The following is a 14,471-nucleotide window of genomic DNA, read 5'->3' as shown; positions in this document are numbered from 1 at the left end:
TGTTAATGAGAAATGAGGGGATGTGCGAGGCAAGTTCTTTACACAGAGGGTGGTGAGTGCCTGGAACTTGCTGTCGGGGGAGGTGGTGGAAGCAGGTACGATAGCGACGTTTAAGAGGCATCTTGACAAATACATGAATAGGATGGGAATAGAGGGACACAGTCCCCGGAAGTGCAGAAGGTTTCAGTTTAGGCAGGCATCAAGATCAGCGCAGGCTTGGTGGGCCGAATGGCCTGTTCCTGTGCTGTACTGTTCTTTGTTCTTTGAAAGGACAAGGCAATAGTGCAGGGTGGCAATATGGGTAATGATAACGAGAGTGTGACAGGAAGGGACAGAGCCTACAAACATAAGAGTGCACCAGCAAATAGGTCACAGGAAAAATTGGAAAAAAGACAGAATTAAAAGCTTTTTATCTGAATGCATGCAGTATTTGAAACAAAATGGATGAATTGATAGTGCAAACAGAAATAAATGGGTATGATAGCCATTACAGAGATGTGGTTGCAAGGTGACCAAGACTGGGAACTAAATATTCAAGGGTTTTTGGCATTTTGAAAGGATAGGAGGAAAGGGAAAGGAGGTGGGTAGCTCTATTAATAAAGGTTGAGATCAGTACCATGGTGAGAAATGAGCTTGGCTTGGAAGATCAAGATGGAGAATCAATTTGGGTAGAGATAAGAAATAACAAAGGAAATAAGTCACTGGTGGGAGTAGTTTATAGGCCCCCTAACAGTAGTCAGGATGGTGTGTGCCTTGGAGGGGAACTTGCAGAAGGTGGTGTTCCCAAGCGTCTGCTGCCCTTGTCCTTCTAGGTGGAAGAGGTTGTGAGATTGGAAGGTGCTGCTGAAGGATGCATAGTAAGTTGCTGCAGTGCATCTTGTATATGGTACACGATACTGCCACTGTGCGTCAATAGTGGAGGGAGTGACTGTTTAAGGTGGTGGATGAGGTGCTGCTCAAGTGGGCTGCTTTGTCCTGGATTGCGCACCCGTCCAGGCAAATGGCGAGCATTCCATCACACTCCTGATTTATGCCTTGTAGATGGTGGACAGGCTTTGGGGAGTCAGGAGATGAGCTAGTCACTGCAGAATTCCCAGCCTCTGACCTGCTCCTGTAGCCACAGTATTTATGTGTTTGGTCTGGTTCAGTTTCTGGTCAATGGTAACACCCAGGATGTTGATAGTGGAGGATTTAGTGATGGTAATGCCATCTTGTTGAGGTGGTCATTGCCTAGCACTTGTGTGGCACAAATGTTACTTGCCACTTATCAGCCCAAGCCTGAATGTTGTTTAGGTCTTGCTGCATATGGACATAGACTGCTTCAATATCTGAGGAGTTGTGAATAGTACTGAACATAGTACAATCATCAGCGAACATCCCGACTTGTGACCTTATAATGGAGGGAAAGTCATTGATGAAGCAGCTGAAGGTGGTTGGGCCTAGGACACTATCCTGAGAAACTTCTACAGCAATGTTCTGGGGCTGAGATGATTGGCTTCCAACAACCACAACCGTCTTTCTTTGTGCTAGGTATGACTCCAACCAGTGGAGAGTTTTCCCTCTGATTCCTATTGACTTCAATTTGGCCAACATTCCTTGATGCTACATTCGGTCAAATGCTGCCTTGATATCCAGGGCAATCACTCTCACCTGATATCTTGAGTTTGGACCAAAGCTGCAATGAGGTCAGGAACCAAGTAGCCCTGGCAGAACACAAACTAAGCTTTGCTGAGCAAGTTATTGCTATTTAAATGCTGCTTGATAGCACTGTTGATGATACCTTACATCACTTTGCCGATGATTGAGAGTAGACTGATGGGGTGGTAATTTGTCGGTTTGGATTTGTCCTGCTTTTTGTGGGCAATTTTCCACATAGGTAGATATTGTCAGTGTTCTGGTAGCTGTACTGGAACAGCTTGGTTAGGGGCTAATTCTGCAATCTAAGTCTTCAGTAATACAGCCAGGTTGTTGTCATGACCTATAGCCTTTGCAGTATCCAGTGCCTTCAGTGTATTATTGTGTTTAATTGTATGCAAGTAGTGAACATTAACTGGGGTTTCACTTGAGCATATATAAAGGTCACTTACTGAAATTGTGGTGCAGTTGAGTTGGGAGGTGTATGATTGTAATGGAAATAAATGTAAGACTGAGTAGAGATTGGCTCCAGTACTATCCTTCAGCAGCTGGCTTTCCAGACTATAACACCTACAACCTCTTTGACTAAGCTTTTAATCATCTGTCCTAATAAGTCCTTAGTGGCTTGGCAACATATTTTGGTGATGCTTCTATGAAGCACCTTGGGACATTTTATTAAGCTAATGGTGCAATATAAATGCAAATTATTGTTGGTGATGATGAAAGTGAACCATAGCCAAGGAGAAGGAACTATTTATAATGTCAGTTAGCATTGGACCAGCAGGAATGTTGGGTGATCACTTTGGTGAGAATGAGGTCAAGGGAGGGTTGGTGCATCAGTGATTTTAATTTAGAGCTAAGGGGATTTACAAATGTTACTAGAATAGGAGGCATAGTGCCTGTTTTCCACCACAAAATCAACCCCCTCTAATTCTAGCCTTTTGCGCACCCCAATTTTAATCACTCCACCATTGGCAACAGTTCCTTCAGCTGCTTTGGCCCATAGCTCTGGAATTCCCTTCCTATGTTTCTCTGCCTCTCTACCTAATTATATGTGTGGATGTGTATAGGAGGAGTCCCCATCATCAAAGAGGGCAGCTCTATCATCTACTGCATGAGGACCTTTAGCCACAGCCCTTGGTCCGCACTGCTGTCTCTGTGGGTATCAAGGTGACGTCTAGAATTAGCTATTATGACCAGTGTCATTATATGTCATTTATTACCGACATTGTTCCCTGATCCAGCAATGTCTCAAAGTTAAAATTCTCATTTATTTTCAAATTTCTCCATGGCCTCACCCCTCAATATCTCTGTAACACTCATCCAGCCTTAACAGGCCTTTATCTCTGAGCTTCTCCAATTCTGGCCTCTTAAGCTCCCCTACTTTCCATTGCCCCACCATTGGTGGTCATGCCTTCAGCTGCATAGGCCCTAAACTCTGGATTTCCATCCCTAAATCTCTCTGCCTCGTTCTCCTCCATCTTTAAGATGCTGAAGCTTTTGGTCATCTGTCCTAATATCTCCTTATGTGGCTCAGTGTTAAATTTGTATTTGATAATGCTTCTACACAGTGCAATAGGATGTGTTTGCTACTTTAAAGGTGCTATATAATGAAAGTTGTTATTGTTATATGATCTAGAGCCAATGGGTTCATTCATACCACCTAAAATATCAGCAGGTCTGGCAGCATCTGTGGAAAGAGAAGCAGAGTTAACGTTTCGGGTCAGTGACCCTTCTTCGGAACTCCGAAGAAGGGTCACTGACCCGAAACGTTAACTCTGCTTCTCTTTCCACAGATGCTGCCAGACCTGCTGAGTGAATCTAGCATTTCTTGTTTTTGTTTCAGATTTCCAGCATCCGCAGTATTTTGCTTTTACCTAAAATATCAGCTCAGCTCAGTGGTAGGACACTCTCATGAATTAGAAGATTGCCGGTTCGAGCCCCAATCCACAATTTGAGCACATCATCTAGGCTGCTACTCCTCCAGGCAGTACTAAGGGAATGCTGCACATTTGGAGGTGTTGTTCTTCAAATGAGACATTAAACCAATGCCCCATCTGCCTATTTCAGTGATGTTAAAGATCCAGTTGCACTTTGTTTTGAAGAAATGCAAGGATTCTCCTAACATACTGACCAGCATTCATTCCTTAGCCAACACCACCAAAACAGGTTAACTGCTCATTGCAATTTGTTGGGCACAAATTGGCTGCCATGTTTGCCTACAAAACAACAGTGAGTACACTTCAGAACTTATTGGATGTGAAGCACATTGTGAGGATGTGAAAGTTGGTATAAGTATATGGAATTTTTTTAAACATTAGGATTACATTCATAGGACCTACTTTAATAACAGTCTACATTCATAAGCTCTTTTTACCTGGATCACTTTCATTGGATCAAGTCGACGCGGTCGGCTCCTAGCAGTGGATCCTCCAACTCCACTAGTTTCAATCTGAAACTGTGGATGATCATGAGTAATGTTCTTTAGCAACTCCATGAAGCTTTCATTCACCAGTACATTCTGCAAACAATGAATTCAGACAGTAACTCACTGGCCACATATACCTCCAAAAGCCATATGCTATGTTTCTTTGGCTTTGAGTTTTTACCATTCTGAATGTATTGACTCTCTTCATATCTTAGATGACTTATATAGGATTACATAGGATGTACGGCACAGAAACAGACCATTCAATCCAACCAGTCCATGCCAACATTTATGCTCTACTCAAGCCTCTTCCCATCTTTAAGTGTGGTCTAACCAAGGTTCGATGCAAGTTCAGCAATAACTTTCCTACTTTTCAATTCTATCCCTATCGAAATAAAGCCGATTATTTGGTTTGCTTTTTTATGGCCTTGCTAACCTGTGGCGCAACTTTTAGTGATTGATATATTTGTACTCCAAGATCCCTTTGTTCCTCCTAACCACCTAGACTTGCACCTTCGAAGTAATGTGTCCTCCCTATTTTTTCTACCAAAATGTACTACCTCACATTTATCTGTGTTGAATAGCATTTGCCAATTATTTGCCCATTCTGAAAATTTATTAATGTCTTCCTGTAATTAGTTGCAGTCCTCCTCAGTGTTAACTAAACCCCCCCCCCCCCCACCCTAATTTTGTGTCCTCTGCAAATTTAGAAATTGTGTTTTTGACTCCAAAGTCCAAATCATTAATGTAAGTTGTCACACACATCGGAAGTACGATGATGCAACATTCACAGATGAACTCTGAAGAGTTATGAAACAACAAACTTTGTCTTTAATAATGTACATTTACTTTAAAAAGTGAACAATCGTCCAAAATGGCTGCTGAAGAAAAGGGGGTTTGGCCTTTTGTGTATCCAAACAGTCTGACAAAGACAAAGGACAAATCTCCAAAGGCAAAAGGTGAAAATGAAGCCCATTTTACACCTATCCTAAAAAAATCCTGAGTTGAATGTCTTCTAAAACAAAGGAGGTGTGAAGTAGCCACGTCCTGTGTCATTGTGTGATCACCATGGAAAGAAACCAGAGTGTCTCCTAATAGGAGGTGAGAGGTAACACAGTTTTGCCTTAGAACAAAGACAGCCAGAGAGAGAGAGAGAGACTGACCCAGAAGGTGAAGCTACTTGTAACAGCAAGCCAGAAAAGCAAATGCTCTATTGAAAAAATCTGACATCTACATTATATAGCAGAGAGAGCTGGAAGTGACCCACTATCTTCAAAAGAACCTTCAATCAAGAGAGAAATCGACAATCATCTCAGGCATACAACTATCTAGAACATGAGTCTCAAGATAATTCAACAGGTTTATCATAACACTTCTCCCCCACTAAAACCCACCTCCCTCTTTCTTATCTCTATCGTTTCTCCTTAAAAAAAAGTCAGAACCTGCCAAATCTGTCCAAAGCTCAGAAACCACTGTTTCCGATGTCAGCACATGTCAGCTGTAAAACTGACGTGATTTTTAAAAACTGACCAAAGCTGCTATGCTGAGTTCCTGCTCTCTGCAGCTGTCAGAAAGAGTGAGAGGGGGAACAGGGAAGGGGGACATAGAGAGATTGCAGAGAGAGAGCAAGAAGGGGGCAGACAGAGAGTGGGGTCAGCGAGAGAGGGTGGGACAGAAATACAGGGTGGGACAGATAGAGGGTGGGACAGAGAGAGAGAGAGAGAGAGAGGATGGAGGGAGAGAGAGAGGCGACAGAGAGTGAGAGAGGAGACAGAGAGAGAGAGGAGACAGAGACAGAAGGGAGGGGGGACAGAGAGAGATGAGGAACAGATGGAGAGAGATGGGCTCAGAGAGAGAGAGAGGGTGGGACCAGCATGAGAGAGAGGGGGGAACAAAGAGAGGAACTGGGGGGGGGGGACATACAGAGAAAGAGGGGAGGAGAGAGAGAAAGAGGGGGATACAGTAAGTGAGGACGACACAGGGAGGGGGAGAACACAGGGAGGGGGGACAGGGAGAGAGAGTGATCAAGATCACTCCTGACAGATGGACATCTATCCGGAATACTCCACATCACTACACCAAGTGTAGGGGCAAACATTGACTACTTCTGCAAGCAAAAAAAAACCGGGTATCTCACTAAGTCAGTGTCCAACATAGTGACAAGAAAGTAAGTCAATAAATTAATCTTCTCATTTAAAGCCCCTTCACAAAAATGCAAATTTGTTGCTGTTTTGTTTAATAGTAAGATCAATTTTTAATACCTTTATCTTTCTGAAATTGTCTCACCAGTCCACTATTTAAGACAAAAATTGTAATGTGACCTGCCATGTGAAAAGGTTGGACAACCCTGTTCTACTTCTGTCTTCACAAAGGAGAGGGATGATGCAGACATTGTAGACTAAATATTTCCACAATCCTGGAATTAATGCTGTATCCCTATCATTACATACTCCATGATTTGATTGATTGATTAGCTTTTCCTCATTGTTGTCGCACACTGCACCAATGCCCCCAAGATTGTTCTCCTGTTGTTTCCTGTAGCCTAGAGCCATTTATGTTATATATTCTTACTGCTTAATCTGTGTGACGTTACCTTCCACTGAACATCGATCGGGTTCCCTTACAGAGTGCACTCCTCCCCTGACAGATTTTCCTCTATTCGCAGGCGATCCAAAGTGCCAGGGCAGGAACAGGAAAAATCCACCCCCTTAGTATGTGAACCATCTTTCATATTACAGCTATTATTTATTCAATACCTCCCAAATCATACAAATAGGTGAAGTAAAACAGGAAAAATTATTGGCAGGTAAAATCAAGGAAAACCCAAAGGTGTTTTATCAGTACATTAAGAGCAAGAGGATAACTAAGGAAAAAGTAGAGCCTATCAGAGATGAATAAGGGAACTTATGCATGGATTCAGAAGATGTGGTCAGGGTTCTTAATGAGTTTCTTGTCTCTTTCTTCACAAAGGAGAGGGATGATGCAGGCATTGTAGTAAAAGAGAAGGAGTGTGAAATGTTAGATACAATAAGCATAATGAGAGAGGAAGTACTAGAGGGTCTGACATCCTTGAAAGCGGACAAATCACCCGGGCCTGATGGATTGTACCCAGGTTGTTAAAGGAAGCCAGGGAGGAAATAGTGGATGTGCTGAAGATCATCTTCAAATCCTCGATGGGGAAAGACCACAGTGTAAGGTCCCCCCACCAAGCTGAACTGAGGGGCTGGATCCATGGGAAACCCCTCGAACTGTATCGTTAATATTTTCATTTGCTGTAAATGTAAAACTGTAATTGGCATGACAATTGTGAAATGGAAGGGTTGTGAAGAAACTCATGATAGTATTGAAGGAAACTGATCTCCCTTGCAATGTTTGTATTTTTTGAAACTGTTTGGCAATGTAATTTTTACAGATTTTTATGAATAAAGTATATTTTGGAAAAAAAAATCATCTTCAAATCCTCACTAGATACAGGCAAGGTACCAGAGGATTGGAGGTCTGTGAACATTGCACCATTGTTTAAAAAGGGTGCGAGGCATAGGCCAAATAATTACAGGCTGGTCAGTCTGACCTTGGGGGTGGATAAATTATTAGAATCAATTCTGAGAGATAGGATAAACTGCCACTTAGAAAGACACAGATTAATCCGGGATAGTCAGCATGGATTTGTTAAGAGAGGGTTGTGTCTTACTTGAATTTTTTGAGGAAATAACAAGGAGGATTTATGAGGGTAGTACAGTGGATGTGGTCTACATGGATTTTAGTAAGGCATTTGACAAGGTCCCACATGGCAGACTGGTCAGAAAAATGAAAGCCCATGGGATACAGGGGAATGTGACAAGTTGGATCCAAAATTGACTTAGTGACAGGAAACAAAGGATAATGGTTGACCAATGTTTTTGTGAATGGAAAGCGGTTTCCTGTGGCGTCCCACAGGACTCAGTGTTGGGACCCTTGCTGTTTGTTGTATATATTAATGATTTGAACTGAAATGTGGGAGGCATGATTGGAAATTTGCTGATGACACAAAAATTGACCGTGTAGTTGATATTGAAGAGGATAGCTGTAGACTCCAGAATGATATCAGTGGTTTGGTTGAGTGGGCAGAAAAGTGGCAAATGGAATTCAATCCAGAGAAGTGTAAGGTAAAGCATTTGGGGAGGGAAAACAAAGCGAGGGAATACACAATAAAAGGGAGGATATTGAAAGGGATAGAAGAAGTGAGAGACCTTGAAGTGCATGTCCACAGGTCCCTGAAGGTGGCGGGAAAGGCAAATAGAGTGGTTAAGAAGGCATATGGAATGCTTTCTTTTATTGGCTGAGGTATAGAATACAAAAGCAGGGATGTAATACTGGAGCTATATAAAATGCTGGTTAGGCCACAGCTGGTCACCACATTACAGTGGCACAGTGGTTAGCACTGCAGCCTCACCTCCAGTGACCTGGGTTCAGTCCTGGGTACTGCCTGTGTGGAGTTTGTAAGTTCTCCCTGTGACCACGTTTGGTTTCCACTGGGTGCTCTGGTTTCCTCCCACAGCCAAAGACTTGAAGTAAATTGGCTATTGTAAATTGCCCCTTGTGTAGGTAGGTGGTAGGAGAATGATGGGGATGTGGTAGGGAATATGGGATTAATGTAGGATTAATATAAATGGGTGGTTGTTGGTTAGCACAGACTTGGTGGGCCGAAGGGCCTGTTTCATTGCTGTATCTCTCTATGACATAATTGCTCTGGAGAGTGTACAGAGGAGATTTACATGGGCTCGAAAGTTGCAGCCAAGAGGAATGACCTCTAAAAGACGAACGGCACCCTCCACTGTTATAGGATTGTTGGACAGCTGAAGCAGGAAAGTAGGATCAATCAGATGGTGGCTACATCTAGGGTTGTTTTTCTTAGACCAGAAGAGGCTGAGGGTGACTTAATTGAGGTGTACAAAATTATGAGGTGCCTAGATAGGCAGGAAGGACCTATTTCCCCTAGCGGAGAGGTCAATTACCAGGGGGCACAGATTTAAGGTGATTGCTAGAAGGATTAGAGGGGACATGAGGAAAAACCTTTTCAACCAGAGGGTGGTGGGTGTCTGGAATTCACTGCCTGGATCGGTGGTGGAGGCAGAAACCCTCAACTCTTTTAAAGGGCACCTGAACATGCCCCTGAAGTGCTGTAACCTGCAAGGCTACGGACCAGATGCTGGAAGGTGGGATTAGATTGGGCAGATAGATTTTTCAGCCGGCGCAGGCATGATGGGCTGAATGGCCTCCTTTTGTGCTGTAACTTTTCTATGATTCTAAATAAAGGATGAGACTTACTTTGATTTTGATCTTTTCCAAGTTTGTTTTTTCATTCTTCCGCATGACCTCTAAAAGACGAACGGCACCCTCCACTGTTATAGGATTGTTGGACAGCTGAAGCAGGAAAGTAGGATCAATCAGATGTTGGCTACATGACCCTGGCTTCTCAGGCTACTGCACACTTATATTTACATGAAAACAAACAAGGTGGGGTTGATAGATGGTGTTACGACCAGGTGAGGAAGGGGTCTCAGGCTCCCCTTTCACCTCCTCTCTGGTTTGGCCACAGCATGGTTTATCTTTTTAACACAGTGATTTAACTTACCACCTCAGTGAACACTTGCTCCTGTTCCTCTAATATAATTGGAAATGAACCAATCAGACAGGTTTTCTTGAGTTTAGACATGAAAGATGTAAGTTTATTCTCTTTATCATTCTCAACCAGTTAAAATTACTAAAATACGCGATGCATCCACGCTCACATTGATACGAGAGATGCACATACACACAAATAGATTACAGGGGGAAAAACAAAGTTGGGAGGTTGGAGTAGAGTCTGTCATAAATGGAATTTAAATACTGAATCTCAATTCCAGCGTTCTTAGTTGAAATTGTCGTCCTGAAGTCATCACTGGGCCACGTGCTTGCTTCTCAGGTTCCAGCATGCAGAAGAGGGGCTTTGTCCATGTCCCCTAGTTGCTGGCTGTGTTGGGCTATAAGTTTGAGGCTTGGCAGTTGCAGCTGAGGCTTCTCTGGGACTTTACTGGAGAGAGGGAGAGAGGAGAAAGATGTTCCCTTGCTGGATTTCAGTTACAGTCTGCCTTCTGAGTCACCACTCACAAATCTCCAGAGTGGCACAACAGTCACATGATAGGACCACCTCTTTGAGTTTGAATGAGAATCTTCTGGAATGATCTCTGAAATTCAAGGCTCTCCCCTCAGGCTGCCCACACATACTTGGTGGGGGGGGGGGCGCGGGGGGTGGGGGTGGGGGGTGGTGGTGGTTGGCTGTTTCAAAGTCCATGGGTGTCGATGGCTTTTGACGACTACCATTGACAAGGCTATCTCAGATAAGTGAATCAGAGAGCATTCCATGTTCCGAAGAAGGGTCACTGACCTGAAACGTTAACCCTGCTTCTCTTTCCACAGATGCTGCCAAACCTGCTGAGTGGTTCCAGCATTTCTTGTTTTTATTTCAGATTTCCAGCATCTGCAGTATTTTGCTTTTATTCTACTGTTCTGGCTAGGCTGAGTTAATTACATCTGTCTCCAACCTAATCCTTTGGTTTTTTTCACATGCAAATTGTGCTTGGCCATCCAGGCTACTTTTCTTTTGGGCCTCCTTATCTCGAGAGACAATGGATACGCGCCTGGAGGTGGTCAGTGGTTTGTGAAGCAGCGCCTGGAGTGGCTATAAAGGCCAATTCTGGAGTGACAGGCTCTTCCACAGGTGCTGCAGAGAAATTTGTTTGTTGGGGCTGTTGCACAGTTGGCTCTCCCCTTGCGCCTCTGTCTTTTTTTGAACTAGCTGTTCAGTTTTAAAAGTTATTTATAACAATTTCCAGTAAAAGTCTCAGGCAACGTTCCATTTGACATGTAGGGTTTTCATCACAATGGTGATGTCCTTTCAGGAGCTCTTATTTTGATTTACTGGTGATTATCTTATATCTATTGACTCTCCCACAAGTAAAAACATTTCTATGTCTCCCCTATCAAACCTCTTCATGATTTTAAAGATCTCTATCAGGCCATCTCTCAGTTAATTTTCTAGACGAAAGAGCGATAGCTTGTTCAGTTATTCCTGTACCCTCTCAGTTCTAGTATCATTCTTGTAAATCCTTTTGTACTTTCTCCAGTGCTTTTACATCCTTTTTCTAATATGACCACAGTACACCATGGTTCTCAATAAGTTTAACTTCTATGATTTTGAATTCTGTTCCCCTAGAAATGAACTCCAGTGTTTTGTTTGCACTTTTTATGGCTTTGTCAAACTGCATGACTACTTTTAAGGATTTGTGTATTTGGACCCAAAATCGTTTTGCTCCTCTTCCCCATTTAGACGAGTATGTTTCAAGGAGTGGGTAGCCTCCTTATTCCTCCAACCAAAATGCACCGCCTTATACTTATCTATATTGAAATTAATTTGCCATTTACATGCCAATTCTGCAAGTTTATTAACATCTTGTATTTTGTTGCAGTTCTCCTCTGTATTAACTATATGCCCCGATTTGGTGTCGTCTGAAAATGTTGATACTGTACTCCCGATTCTCGAGCCTAAATCATTTATATTAGAATTAGAACATTACAGCGCAGTACAGGCCCTTCGGCCCTCGATGTTGCGCCGACCTGTGAAACCATCTGACCTACACTATTCCATTTTCATCCATATGTCTATCCAATGACCACTTAAATGCCCTTAAAGTTGGCGAGTCTACTACTGTTGCAGGCAGGGCGTTCCACGCCCCTACTACTCTCTGAGTAAAGAAACTACCTCTAACATCTGTCCTATATCTATCACCCCTCAACTTAAAGCTATGTCCCCTCGTGTTTGCCATCACCACCCAAGGAAAAAGACTCTCACTATCCACCCTATCTAACCCTCTGATTATCTTATATGTCTCTATTAAGTCACCTCTCCTCCTTCTTCTCTCCAACGAAAACAACCTCAAGTCCCTCAGCCTTTCCTTGTAAGACCTTCCCTCCATACCAGGCAACATCCTAGTAAATCTCCTCTGCACCCTTTCCAAAGCTTCCACATCCTTCCTATAATGCGGTGACCAGAACTGCACGCAATACTCCAGGTGCGGTCTCACCAGAGTTTTGTACAGCTGCAGCATGACCTTGTGGCTCCGAAACTCGATCCCCCTACTAATAAAAGCTAACACACCATATGTCTTCTTAACAGCCCTATTAACCTGGGTAGCAACCTTCAGGGATTTATGTACCTGGACACCAAGATCTCTCTGTTCATCTACACTACCAAGAATCTTCCCATTAGCCCAGTACTCTGCATTCCTGTTACTCCTTCCAAAGTGAATCACCTCACACTTTTCCGCATTAAACTCCATTTGCCATCTCTCAGCCCAGCTCTGTAGCCTATCTATGTCCCTCTGTACCCTACAACATCCTTCGGCACTATCCACAACTCCACCGACCTTCGTGTCATCCGCAAATTTACTAACCCACCTTTCTACACCCTCTTCCAGGTCATTTATAAAAATGACAAACAGCAGTGGCCCCAAAACAGATCCTTGTGGTACACCACTAGTAACTGAACTCCAGGATGAACATTTGCCATCAACCACCACCCTCTGTCTTCTTTCAGCTAGCCAATTTCTGATCCAAAGCTCTAAATCACCTTCAACCCCATACTTCCGTATTTTCTGCAATAGCCTACCGTGGGGAACCTTATCAAACGCCTTACTGAAATCAATATACACCACATCCACTGCTTTACCCTCATCCACCTGTTTGGTCACCTTCTCGAAAAACTCAATAAGGTTTGTGAGGCACGACCTACCCTTCACAAAACCGTGCTGACTATCGCTAATGAACTTATTCTTTTCAAGATGATTATAAATCCTATCTCTTATAACCTTTTCCAACATTTTACCCACAACCGAAGTAAGGCTCACAGGTCTATAATTACCAGGGCTGTCTCTACTCCCCTTCTTGAACAAGGGGACAACATTTGCTATCCTCCAGTCTTCCGGCACTATTCCTGTCGACAATGACGACATAAAGATCAAGGACAAAGGCTCTGCAATCTCCTCCCTGGCTTCCCAGAGAATCCTAGGATAAATCCCATCTTGCCCAGGGGACATCTATTTTCACACTTTCCAAAATTGCTAACACCTCCTCCTTGTGAACCTCAATCCCATCTGGCCTAGTAGTCTGAATCTCAATATTCTCCTCGACAACATTTTCTTTCTCTACTGTAAATACTGACGCAAAATATTCATTTAACACTTCCCCTATCTCCTCTGATTCTACACACAACTTCCCACTACTATCCTTGATTGGCCCTAATCTAACTCTAGTCATTCTTTTATTCCTGATATACCTATAGAAAGCCTTAGGGTTTTCCTTGATCCTATCCGCCAATGACTTCTCGTGTCCTCTCCTTTCTCTTCTTAACTCTCCCTTTAGATCCTTCCTGGCTAGCTTGTAACTCTCAAGCGCCCTAACTGAGCCTTCACGTCTCATCCTAACATAAGCCTTCTTCTTCCTTTTGACAAGCGCTTCAACTTCTTTAGTAAACCACGGCTCCCTCGCTCGACAACTTCCTCCCTGCCTGACAGGTACATACTTATCAAGGACACGCAGTAGCTGCTCCTTGAATAAGCTCCACATTTCGATTGTTCCCATCCCCTGCAGTTTCCTTCCCCATCCTACGCATCCTAAATCTTGCCTAATCGCATCATAATTTCCTTTCCCCCAGCTATAATTTTTGCCCTGCGGTATATACCTGTCCCTGCCCATCGCTAAGGTAAACCTAACCGAATTGTGATCACTATCACCAAAGTGCTCACCTACATCTAAATCTAAGACCTGGCCGGGTTCATTACCCAGTACCAAATCCAATGTGGCATTGCCCCTGGTTGGCCTGTCTACATACTGTGTCAGAAAACCCTCCTGCACACACTGGACAAAAACTGACCCATCTAAAGTACTCGAACTATAGTATTTCCAGTCAATATTTGGAAAGTTAAAGTCCCCCATAACAACTACCCTGTTACTCTCGCCCCTGTCGAGAATCATCTTCGCTATCCTTTCCTCTACATCTCTGGAACTATTCGGAGGTCTATAGAAGACTCCCAACAGGGTGACCTCTCCTCTCCTGTTTCTAACCTCGGCCCATACTACCTCAGTAGACGAGTCCTCAAACGTCCTTTCTGCCGCTGTAATACTCTCCTTGATTAACAATGCCACACCCCCTCCTCTTTTACCATCTTCTCTGTTCTTACTGAAACATCTAAATCCCGGAACCTGCAACATCCATTCCTGCCCCTGCTCTACCCATGTCTCCGAAATGGCCACTACATCGAGATCCCAGGTACCAACACATGCTGCAAGCTCACCCACCTTATTCCGGATGCTCCTGGCGTTGAAGTAGACA

The 14,471-nt window shown here is 43.5% G+C and overlaps 1 protein-coding gene across 1 annotated transcript in view; it reads right to left on the bottom strand.

The window, feature by feature from the left end:
• The window catches only part of LOC137373307 (leucine-rich repeat-containing protein 74A), a 75,001-nt gene that overhangs the window by 22,172 nt on the left and 38,358 nt on the right, over positions 1-14,471 (bottom strand). Inside the window, exons 9-10 of the mRNA XM_068038129.1 lie at positions 9,371-9,466; positions 4,013-4,156 (exon numbers count right to left, since the gene is read on the bottom strand). Coding sequence (XP_067894230.1) covers positions 4,013-4,156; positions 9,371-9,466 — 240 coding nt within the window. The remainder of the gene's footprint in view (positions 1-4,012; positions 4,157-9,370; positions 9,467-14,471) is intronic.

The sequence above is a fragment of the Heterodontus francisci genome, chromosome 9 (genome assembly GCF_036365525.1).
Source record: "Heterodontus francisci isolate sHetFra1 chromosome 9, sHetFra1.hap1, whole genome shotgun sequence".
NCBI classification, from domain to species: domain Eukaryota; kingdom Metazoa; phylum Chordata; class Chondrichthyes; order Heterodontiformes; family Heterodontidae; genus Heterodontus; species Heterodontus francisci.
Note: the sequence above shows the minus strand (reverse complement) of the source record. Positions and strands in the feature narration are given on the sequence as shown.